This window comes from Staurois parvus, unplaced genomic scaffold, assembly GCF_062004578.1.
Source record: "Staurois parvus isolate SC_StPar_1 unplaced genomic scaffold, SC_StPar_1.0 ptg000420l, whole genome shotgun sequence".
Taxonomy (NCBI): domain Eukaryota; kingdom Metazoa; phylum Chordata; class Amphibia; order Anura; family Ranidae; genus Staurois; species Staurois parvus.
Genome location: NW_028318216.1, coordinates 2,846,075 through 2,858,567, shown reverse-complemented (window position 1 = coordinate 2,858,567; position 12,493 = coordinate 2,846,075). Strand labels below are relative to the sequence as shown.

General features: G+C 40.2%; 1 protein-coding gene across 1 annotated transcript in view; it reads left to right on the top strand.

Moving 5' to 3' along the window:
• The window catches only part of GMCL1 (germ cell-less 1, spermatogenesis associated), a 175,771-nt gene extending 168,408 nt beyond the window's left edge, over positions 1-7,363 (top strand). Inside the window, exon 15 of the mRNA XM_089687192.1 lies at positions 4,524-7,363. Within this exon, the coding sequence (XP_089543318.1) occupies positions 4,524-4,652 (129 nt within the window). The 3' untranslated portion in view covers positions 4,653-7,363. The remainder of the gene's footprint in view (positions 1-4,523) is intronic.
• The last annotated feature ends 5,130 nt before the right edge of the window (positions 7,364-12,493 follow it).

Below are 12,493 nucleotides of genomic sequence, written 5' to 3'. Positions count from 1 at the left end.
GTAAACAGTAATCAGATAAGTAATGAAGATCTATCCGACTAATCAAGGTGCCTATAGTGAAGGAGATGTTAAAGTCATAAGTTCTGTGATGTATCCAAAACAAATCCGTGACTTCCGTGATAGGGGAATAACTGTATAATGCACTAACCAGATAGCGCAAGTAAATGCGCATTGGAGTATAATGACCTACTCCTGGTCACAGCCAGATGGTCTTCAGCGTGAAGCCCTCAGGAACACCAGTGCACCACTCTTGCTGTCTATAATTCTTCTATAGATTATCTTCTATAATTCTAAACCATTATTCTCAAGTTTTATTAATGCTTACAGTGATGAGTAGTAGGAGAGTGTCTAGCCTTCTATGATTTTTATTATTACTATTCTACAGTATTTATATAGCGCCAACAGTTTGCTCAGCGCTGTACATTATATTGGGAGCCATTACACGAGACCGCACCATAACAATACAATACAATACACAAGGGGTTCGAGGGCCCTGCTTCTTGGAGCTTACAATCTAGGGAAACGTTCACCACCACTTAGTCCAAACAAAGCCTGATAGGGTAAATAGCAGGGCACATGCACCTATGAGCCTAGTATGCCATCATTTCAGTGTCTTAAACATACTTGATAACTCTAGCTTTAGCACCAATTCCCAAGATTATCCAATCACAAACTTGGCATGTCCATTGTCAAAACACAAATTATTTTTGAGCGATGCATGCAAGCTAGTTAATGGATCTTATACATATTCATGTATATAAATTATTTTAGTACAGGAAACACATTTATCAAGCTTTAGTTTCCTTGATCTTTGTGCAAACTTCCCTACTGCTTCATCTTCCTGGCATGAGAATAATGCACATAATCAGATGTGCAGGTTATAGTCAGCTTTTTGACATTTTAAAATGAAGGCTAAACACCCGGTTAAAATATCAGTTAAGAAAGGCAGTTACAATATCAGTTAAGAAAGGCAGTTACTTCTATTGAATATAAAAGGTAGAAATTAACCCCTAATTAGCGTCCTTGTGTCTACTATATTGTGAAGACCATGACCAGCATGAATAATCCTTTGTCTAGCTAGAGTTCACATGCCTGATTTTCAGGTCTGCATTTAGTGGTTTGCCTGAACTTTTAGCTTCAAAATTAAAATGCATTGCTGAAGTGGGAGTGTGGAACTGTTTAATGGATTTTAAGGTTTTCGCTGCCATGGATTACAGCAGACCTTGCTCTGAAGTGTTTTTGTAGCAATCTTCATACCCTGATCAGCCAGAATGTCTTGACCACCCACCTTCCTCCCTCGTGCTTCCAAAACAGCCCCTTTTGCTGCCAAAACAGCCCTAACCAGTTGTGTCATGGATACCACTAGACCTATGAAGTTATGCTGTGGTATCTTGTAGGCAGGTGCAGTTGTGTACTTTGCTGTAACCGGACACTACTCTGGTACAGAACCACCTAGTAGCAGAGAGTATCACCAGGTGTTGGGCCCCTTTTAGTTAGATCCCTCCTACAGTGATGTCAGGGGTGAGTCAGGACCCATATTTAAGTGAGGTAGGGAGGAGCACACAGTCTCTTGGGGCATGGGAGCTGAACACCCCACACTTTTATGAGGATGTAGTCAGCTCACATTGGCCTTGGACAGGGCAGGAGACTGGGTGGAGTGGGCCTGTATGCAGGAGGGGCCAACTGTAGTCTTTCTGTCTCTTTATGGTGGTGGGGGCTAGGGCAGATTGCAGAAGGCCTTTTACGCCAGGTCAGAGATCCCTGCTTCCCTGGAGGGTTCCTGGAGCCCTGTACTGTACTGTACCTAGCAAGGAGGTGACTACAGAAAGCACAGTCCTGTGAGTACTAACGACCCTGAGTGTTCATGTACACTGCAGCTGATAAACTCACATTCAGGAGCTTTTCTGTGTTTGTTTTTTTCATCAGCCCCTGAACTCTCCCTAATGTTTTCCTATGTGTCCATGTACACTATATCGTTTACAGTAGTTTATAGGCAGTTGAGTTTACAGCCAGTTTTTTGAACGCACCAAACTTGCGTTCAGGAGTAGATTTTATCAGCGTTTCAAACACCAAATGCTTGGAAACGCGTCTAACCGCGTTTATGAGTGTTTGCGGTTAAAAGCTTTTTTTTAACTGTTCCATACCGAAATGCTGTTCAGAGCCTTTTTTATCATCAGAAATGCATGCAAAGTGTTTTCCATGTATTCAAATGGACCCAGCACACCAGCGCAGTCAGTTCCAGGTTTTGCGTGAAGGAAAAAATGGTAGAACGTGCTGCATTATGCTCATGATGGGATCCATAGTGAATACAACCAGAAAAGACAGGTCATCTCAATAAATACTGCTCTCTCTGCTTCTGCTCTCTCTATTTCTCTCAAAATGTCTGAAATAGTTAATTTTTTACTGTTTTTCAGTGCATTCTGGGCATTTTGGAAGGTCACCTGATATCTTTAAAAAATGCTTCTGACCGCAAACACATAAATGCGCATAAACGCGGTATGCAAATGCAGCTAAACAGATGTTTTTTAACCTACGTTTTCCAGCAGTTATCTTCCATTGTTCAGAAGTGTTTTCCAAACGTCTCGTGTACATGGAGTCTAAGGGAGATGGCTGCTGAGGTGCTTTCACTTGTGACTACTGCGGACAGTTCACTAGATGTGATTGTAATGTCAAGTGACTTGGAAATGTATGTCCTTGTCATGTCACTGTAGTGCAGTTTCCTGAATACCATCATGAGTAAAGTGCAGCAAAGCTACTTCTTGTGTGAACATTTCTTTCTTGAGGATACAAAGGTCTATGACTGGGAATGTCATGTGGAGGCCTGTGGCTAGGAGCAGGGCCCAGGATGGTGCAGGGTTCAGCTTCACCAGGAGGGACCGTGTTCTAGCAGGGCTGAAGCTGGCGTAGGGACTTGTGCTCTTGGCACCAAAACCAGCCAACTATGAAGCCCCTCTTAAAAGATCTGCTACTGATGGCTCGGTGCCAGATTGTAATTTGCAAGGTGGGGCCTCTATTGATTGTATTTGTTTTTCCAGCACATCCCACAAATGCTTGATGGATTGAGAACTGGAGAATATAGAGGCCAACTCAACACCTCAAACTTGTTGTGTTTTTCAAACCATTTTTGACCCATTTTTACAGTGTGGCAGGGTGCCTTATCCTGCTGAAAGAGGCCACTGCCATCAGGTGGTACCTTTCCATGAAGGTTTGTACTTGTACCACCTACCTAAACATTGTTGGTGACCGTGTCAAAGTAACTTCTGTGTGAATGGCAAGACCCAGGCTTTCCTAGCAGAACACCTCACAAAGCATCATACTGCCTCTGCCAACTTGTCTTCTTCCCATAGTGCATCCTGGTACCATCTCTTCCCCAGGCAAGTGGGGCACGCACACACTGCCATCCACATGATGTAAATGAAAAAAAAATGTGGTCCATTGGACCAGACCACCTTCTTCACTGCCCTGTGTTCCAGTTCTGATGCTCATGTGCTTTTTGTAGGTGCTTTTGGCTGTAGACACCAATGGCAAGGTAGACTTTCTTTCACACGGGGGCAAAGACACTCTGTTTTGGATGTACTCTGTACTGAGCGGCTTCCTGTTCATTCAAAGTAAGAATAGTAAACAGAGTTTACTATGCTTCAGTTATACATGGACACAGGAGTGTTCGGTACTGATTGTTCATTGTGTTCTGAAAAGGAAGGTGCCAGTAAATGACATGTATACTGCCCTGTTCCCCCGTTGTGTGATCTAAAGCCCGGACAGCCTAGCATTGTGGGTCTTTCATGTTGGAGAATGTTTTCAATCTGATGAACTCTGCCTGATGACAGACTTGCCGCAGTCTGCAATGCACAACCGGAAGCAAAGATTGTATTTGTAATGAGAATATGTGGCTTCCCCCAGTCCATACATTATATCAAACCATAAAAACAAGGGAAATTAAACATTTTTTACCACACCCACTATTTGATGCGGTTTGGAGGGTGGGGTGGTGGAGTCTGCGAGTTCCTGCACCTATTTTCTGGAAAAAAAAAAAAAACCCTGATCCTACAAACAACAATGATTTAGCTGAATGAAAGTCAGTTCTTCAACTTAATAACAATAAAAAGTTTTTAAAAAACCCAGAATGTTATTAAATCAAAGGTAAAGGCTTTCACACTTTTTCAACTTATGTATGTTGGGGTTTAACTCTGCCAGCCCCTGAAGTCCTGGCATTGTACCTTTTTGAATGACAGAACTAGTTGGATAGGGAGTACACAGCATAGGCATATAATTCACGAGACTTCCCACAGACTAAAATAAGGTATAGTTTGTGGTGCCTGCACTTCATCAGTATTCTTAGTTTAGCAATGTTTGGGACTTTACAGGTTCAGATTAAAGATACGACTGCTTTACATAAAGAATACTTCTCTTCTGTGACTTGATTTATACATTTTTAGAAAAACGTATCTGGGCTTGTTCCAGAGCCTTACTCTTTACAATATATTCGAATAACTAATATTAAGTGCATTGTCATCCTCCTCCAGGAACAAGTGATAATGAACTTGGACAGTCGCCTGCTTGTGTACCCACTGTACATCTGCTGCAACTTCTTGTACACATCGCCTGAGAAACGGGCAGAATCAGAAAGTCAGCTGGAGAACACTGACAGCTAAGAAAACCGCTGCACAGATCGCAAATGTAATCATTGGAAAGGGAACATTTATTTTTTGTATTCAGGTTCATTTTACTGAACTGATTGTACTCTAGTTTCAGTATGTGACTTTTTTTTTGCTGTAGGGTTCTGCAGCTTGTAAAACCTTTCTTTCTGTTGGATGTACAGAATGTAACATTGAACGCAACAGGGCTCATTCATGGATTCTAGAGCAAAGGACAAAGGGTGATGTGGCTGTCAGCAGCTAGTCCCATTCTGATAATTTTTTAAAGAAAAGTGTGTTAAAGGGAATTCCCAAGAAAAATAGAATTGGTTCTTATCTGGGACAGATTCCTGTAAAAACATGGGTCCTTCCTTCTCACACAAAAGTGATAAAGGGACTGTAGTCTGATAATAAAAAATTGTGGTTTTCAGAGAAGAGAATCATTTCAATATGTAGTCCTGCTGCAATAGCAGATTTTGGCAGCAGACGGAAGTCTAGGCAAATTGTGCAAATTCAACTGCAAGTTTAGTTCAAATCTATGAGTTGAGGAGAAGATCCCGTTTGTATTAAAGTAATCTGTCACTGGGTAATTACGTAGCTCAGTTAGGAATATTTTCTACTTTAGAGACAGCCATATTGACAAAAGGACATTTCCTGAACATGGTACACTTTGCTTGGAGCTTATGTGCACACTGGCATTAGGAGAACTTTTAGAAAATGAAATCTATTCACAACTGAGCCAGCTTACCAGTTAGTAAGATACTATTTTTAGCATTGCGGGACCCCAAACTGGTGATTTTCAGTTTTCCTAGAATTTTTCTTTAAGTTACAAAATCAAAGCTATGACCTGATCTGAGACAATTTTATAGTTTTCTTTGCTCTAGTTTTCCAAATAAGCCCATGTCTTACAGAATGTAGGCTGCTCTGCCAAAAGTGCTGCTTTAACATCGCAAGCCAAAAGTTACCTTAAAATATATATATGTGTATATATAATGTTCCGTTTAGACTTGTAGCAGGTGCTTATTTTTTTAAGTAGCTTTTCCAAGGAACGCAGCAATCTGCCATGCAGATTTTGTTTATATTTATTTTGTAATTAAGGCCTATACAAAGCCCAAGCCTGGTAAGCAAGATTTCAGTACTATTTTCAAGGATTGGGCAGTGTAGGGCTTCTCCTGGCAGTGATAAGCTTCTGAATGTTGGAAGTGCATATTATGTCACAGAGATTCTGCTATTTGAAAATCTCAGTGCGATCTGCCATTTCTGTTTTCTATGGAACTTCAAAAGTGCTAATCTTATGGGGTTTCCAAACAAAGGCTGGCATGCTGTTTAATGCCTAGTATTTAACAAAGGAGGAAGGAAATTTTAACGTCTTTTTTCACAATTCTGTTGTAACTTCTTATGTTGTGTGTTTAAAAAAAAAAATGGTATCTCTTTTTTTCTGACAAACTTTTATTTTCCCCTTTTTTTATTTTTAATATAGTTCACCTATAAGCCTTAAAGATCCTACATACCTCCAGCCTAACTGTTGAATGATTTGTAGAGCTGAGCTTTTGGTATCTTTGCAGAAATGTCATTGTAGACATAAGATGATGAATGCAGGTGCTGGTTAAAACCCACACTAAATTTGTTACCTTCCTTTGAGGTTTCCAAATTTGGAATGAAGCTGCCTGCTGTATGAAATGTACAATGCCAGAGGAGTTGTATAATATTTAGGAGACTTGTGAGTCACTGCCTTGGTATCCAGATAAGGAATTTTCACTGACTTCCCTAATCTGGATATTTGGTTAATGTCAGTGACTCAGTGTTCTGAAGCCAGAGGATCAGCAGAACACCCAGAAAACTTGGTCTTCAAAAGCAGTCTAAATATTTTCTCATGATGGCTTTATGGATCTTCAGATGCAAAAACATTTCGCATATTTTTCAATAGCCACAAGGACTATAAATCCCTTCTGACTGCACAACATTCTTTTACAAACACCATTTTACCCTGTAAAAGTATTGGTGACATCATCACTGTGCTGCCCATAGTCTATACAGAAAGTAAAACTATGAGTGAAGGTCGGGAGCTCCTCCCATTACGGGCTCAATGCAGACAACTATAGGGGGTGGGTACAAGACCAGTCATCCTGCACAAAGCAAGAGAAAACAGTGGTTAGCTTGGTACACACACATTTTTTGTTCAACCCAATGGACTGAACAAAAAAAAAAAAAATGGAGAGATTGTTGTACTAACATTGCTTAGTACAGCAATCTCTCCCACTGTGCCTTGTGTTCTGACAGGGGAACTGCATCCCCCCGTAAGGACACACTAATCCACTCTCTTACCCATTGGTTGCAAGCACTGATCGAATGCCGGTGTTCCAGCATGTCCCTACAACAAAAGCCGATCCTTAGATCAGCTTCTGTCAGAAGGACAGCTGTACACATGGGCTGAATTTTGGCTGGTTCCTGTGTAACCAGCTGATATTTGGACTGTGTGTACCCAGCTTTACCATACAGGAGGTATTTCAAGCTGAAATACGAAACACTTTTTCTAGAAAAAAAAAAAAGGAAGCCAAGGTTCAATTCAAGAATTACAAGTAAATATTGTAGGTTTTTTTTTAAGTGTGGATTTCAACTTTATAACTGTAGATATAATTTGTATGCAACCAGCTGCCCATAATACCTTCCATCCTAAACAAAATTGTGTTGGAGATTTTGGAGAACATTGCAATAAAAAGATGAAAACCTGTAAAGTAGCTGAAATTTTAGGGTCCATACACATGGTTGAGGGGGGGGGGGGGTTCTGTTGGGCAGAGCATTGGCAATGCAGAACCTGTAGAATATCAAAATAATACTCCTATAAGTGGTGAAAGGAGCTTTGAACAGGCAAAGAGCAGAGTGAGGTAAAGTTTCATTGTACCTTTTAAGTATCCTAAATGGTTGCATTATCAGAATTTCCTTTAAAGAACCCCATTATTTAAATTAATCTAATAAAAATGTACCTTCAAAGAAAAAGTAAACACCATCTTACTGGTCATGCATCCAAACTTTAATGTAGAGAATGCGTTGCCCAAAACTCTTCAGAAACCAGCAGATTCGTGAGTGTCTGATTCTTGACACAAAGACTACACCCAATTCACTCAGTGGTTCCTTCTGCCAATCCCAAAGTCACTATGGTGCCTTGTAGTGGCATTGGGCATTGATTCATAGGGCTTTCACGTATCCACTGAGCGCAGCAGGGGACCAGGCGGTCAACACCCACAGAAGGATCAGTTTTTCTTTGTTGGAATGGCAACAGGAGAAAAGTGAGTCTTTACTTTCTGCTTTGCAGGTACCTCTTACCTTAGAGGTGCCATAGAGCTGGTTTAAACTATGTAACTGGCTCAACAATTTACTACAGTTGTTTCCAGTCATAATGTCTTCAGTGCACATCTTAGGTAGGTACCTATAGGGAAATCATTTACATAATTAAAAAATTTTGTATAATAAGGAAAATAATCCTTGTTCATTTGAAAATATTTCATACAGAGTGAGTTTCATGGTTTAGTGTATGCAGTGCTTGCTGGGCTGTCTAATAAGAAATCCCAGCACTAGGTCTGCTCTCTACTGATGTCACAAAAATGCATTCTCATATTCTGATCTGCTTGTCCTCCTGTGCATATAAGATCCATAATATAATAAAACACAGTGCAGCGCTAAAAAAAAAATATATATATATCTCCTTCAAGGTGCCTTAACAATAAAAATGAATTAAGTTTATGGATAAATGATTATAAATATATATAGAAATGTTCCAAAAGTGACAATAGTGCTCTGAAGGTGCCTGCTTCAAAGGTATTCCGGTGCTTGTGCAAATGGTTATAGTAAAATTGCGCACTCACCAGATGCGCAACATAAATGCGCATATAAATATAGATCAAGATGTCCTCTCAAGGAGACCAGGATAGACCAGAAGGTGGGTAATCCTCCCTCTGAAGGGTAAATGGCACACCAGATAATTCCAGGGCTTTACGGTGATCCAAGTCAGCCAGAGGTCCCCTATAGGGTTCGGTGGGTGTAGCTTCCTGGATATACAGGAGATCCCCTCTCTGAGTACTGGAATGGACCTGTGATATTGAATGGGCTTCTCTACTCCCAGTGTTGCAGTTGTTGTATTGGCTCCCATCCAGCAGATGAGAGGCTCTTCAAGTGGTTTGCGGAATCCCCTTTACTCCAGATGAGGAGGTGCGGCTGATCTGACAGGCTGCGCTCTTCCTCCCTTCTTTTTTTTTTTTTTTTTTTTTTTGTTTTTTTTTTAATCCTCACTACCAGTGCACCGGACATATAGGCAGCATAGGAAGCAATGTATTTTCACATGTCATGCGGATTGGATGTGATTCAAACCAAATCCAAGCCGCATGCATGTGAACAGGTACTTCGTGTTAGCACAAATCCTTATTTATATTACCTTCTGTATATAATATTGGTAGTATTGTTGTACAGGTCATATTGCTGATGGTGCTCCCAACAGAATTCACAACCAGTGTAGGCTGCAGTATTGTATTTGCATTCATGCATCTTTATCTACATAACTGTTTAGAAAATTAAATGTCATCATTTTAGACAAGGCAATTTTAAAGTGGTTGTAAAGGCTCAAGGTTTTTTACATTCATGCATTCTATGCATGCATTCCTTCTGTGTGAAGCAGTGCCCCCAGCCCCCTCATTACTTACCTGAGCCCTATCTCTATCCATTAGTGCTCAGAACAGCCTCTGCTGTTCCAGGTTTCTGCCTCCTCATTGGCTGAGACAGCAAGCGGGAGCCATTGGTTCCCGCTGCTGTCAATCATAACCGTTCAGCCAGTGAGGAGAGGGGGCAGGGCCAAGCCAAGACTCTTAAAACTGGCTGTGTGTATAAGTTTGGGCTGCAGAGACCATCGGCTGAACTGAACAGTTTCAGCAAGGCAATGTTTCAGAGACTCGCAGGACCCCTTCATCAGGCATGCCTTGCTGTAATTATGTGATCGTTCATTAAAACTTTTGGACCCATATTGGTGATCCTCAGTGTGCTGGTGATATTCTCCCCCTCTGTGTGTGAATGGACATACGGAGCAGCGGCTTGGGAACAAACAAGCTGCCTGCTATGGGGGCCCCCAAAAGAAAGGAGGAGATAGGAGCTCTGGCAGGGGACCCAGAAGAGGGGGATTGGGGCTGCTCTGTGCAAAACCACTGCACAGAGCAGGTAAGTATAACATGTTTGTTATTTTACAAAAAAAAAAATGAACCTTTTTAGTATCTCTTTAAGTCCTGCTTATAGGCTACTAATCACTGTTTGCCTTCCAGTAGCTTTACCTGTATAATATCGACCAACTAATCTGTTCTGGTCACCAGGGAATACCTCTTGTAGCAGAAGATATTCCTCTTTCCTAAGATCTGAATGTTACAAAGATTAATCACATTGCAGCAGTTGTATCACATTGCAGCAGTTATTTCTTCAAAAGGCTTCTTGCTGCCTTTATTTCAGGTACTTATATAGTGCTGTCAATTTATGCAGCGCTTTACTATATATATATATATATATATATATGTATATTCCCTAATTCTTGGGTATACTCCTGTGGCAGACAATGGTTAGAACAGTTACTGCAACTTTCTAAAAGATCAGCAAGTGGACCATATTTCCTATTCCGTAATTTGCAGCTTTGATTGGTTGGGTTAACAGCTCAATTACCCTTTCTTATCCACTTTTCAAGGTCTTAAAGCACATAGTCCTAACAAAAACTCTATAAAGATTTTGCATGCATTGTCAAATGCATTCAAAACTAGTGTGACATGTGAATTTTTTCCGTATATTGCAATTTGAAGCGCTATAGAATGTTTCCATAGAATGGAAACTCCTTTTACTGCCCAGACTGTAGAAATAGATAAAATCATATCCGTCAAAGCTCTGGTTCATAATTGCCTGATTGTCCATATGTAGCTTTCTAGCTAAGCCTGTGAGTGACAAGGTGTAGTGTAAAACATCAAAGGCTTAAAGAAAACCTTCTGTCTGCGGAGTACATATTAATCATTCTATTCAAGGTTTGTGATGCTGTTCTGAGTTTTAAATATAATAAACTTGTGCGCCTTCTTTTTATAACCTGCTGGAGCATAATTAAAGGAGAGGACCACCTACGTACCACATCTGAAATTGCATAACTATAAAGAGAGGGGATATATTTTTTGTTGGACTTTACTGGTATAGCTTGAGAGTGCACACTTTTTTGTAAAAACAATATTTTATTCCATCCTAAAAAAAAATCCAAAGCGGGTTACACGACCTTAACATTTATATTTCAAAATGTATCCTGTTCTGTTGGGCTGTCTCTTGGTCTAGTCTTGTGGATAATGAACAGTACTGGTTGCAGGGATTGTTTGGTCCAAAGCCACCTTTAAAATCTGCATGTTAATAGCTTACAGGAAATTGATTTACAGCTGGACTCTGGGTAAAATTGAGTGTTATCCCTGTATTGCAAGGGTGAAATGCTTGTTTTTGTATAGGGGAACATTGCAAAGCAGTTTTACTAGCCTTCGCTCTCACTGCCCCGGCAGATAGCACTCTAGCTCCAGGTTATGGGTTACCCTTGAGTCCTCATTTACAATGCAGGAGTGCCTGTGACCTATCGAGCAGTAAAGAGACACTGCTTCTGAACCAGTTGTGGAGCTGTGAGGAAGTCTGGGAGCAAAGGATAAGCGAATTAAGACTGCATTTTAATGTTCCCCTTGATAGAAATGAGTATTTAAACCTTGCTGTGTGGGGAGGGTCCCACAGCAAGGTTAAGTTTGGATTTTACCCAAGGTAAAGCTTTATTGGCATTTGCATTTAACACTGGGTTGAAGATGCAGTACGTTTTATCAAGGTAAATGTAATTTCAGCTGTGGAATTCAGAGGTGCATGGAGCGTACCCAAATAAAAGGGATACTTTCACAGCATCCGAATGGCTGTTTAGTGTCTGTTCACAAAGCTGCATGAGTTTATATACTTGTACAAGTAATTTTTTTGACTCCATCTTAAATACCTGATTTTTCCACTCTCAATAGTTGCCTATATGCAAGCTGCCTTTAAAGTATATCTAAAGCCATTTGTGTCTCATTAAGGAGATTTCACTCTCACTCCATGTTCTGCTTGCGCAACTGCATGAAAATGTCCGCTTTGACATCTGTCACTAGAACAGTGTCAACATTTGAAGATTTCCATTCTATTCCTGTTCTAGTTGGGTTTACCCCTGCTTTCGTTCCCAGTGAAATTGAGGATCAGAACAAATGGAGAGTGTGAATCTCCCAGGGATAAACCGCAATCAAAACCTGACAGTGAGTTCTAATACTTCACCACTCTATCTATAAAAAAAAAAGTTTTCATTAAGGTTATACTTCGTAATTCTGTCCAGCCACACACCCCTGCCGGGTGTGTGGCTGTCCAGCTGGGGGGGGGGTTGACTCCACGTTCTTTGTTAGTATGTTTATCATTTGTGCTTTTAAAAAGCACTTACCTATCGGCATAAAAAGATAAATATTTCAAGTGTATATTCACCACGCAAAAGAAAAATATATGAATATAAATAACCTAACAACTAAATAAGTGAACACCTCATATAAATGAATAAGATGTATATAAATGCTGCTACATTAAATAGTGAGTATAACAATGATCACCCCATGAATCTTTATAATGACAAGTGAAAGTAGTGCAAAAAAAATATGGGGACAAAAAATTGATAAAGAAATATTATACTGAAAGCAAATAAATATGAATATGTGAAACAAATCAATAAAATAAAATTCCGATTTAATCAAATGCACAAATACTTCAAAATCAGTCCAACAAAAGAAACTCTTGCTGGGTGTGGACATCGCGTTGTG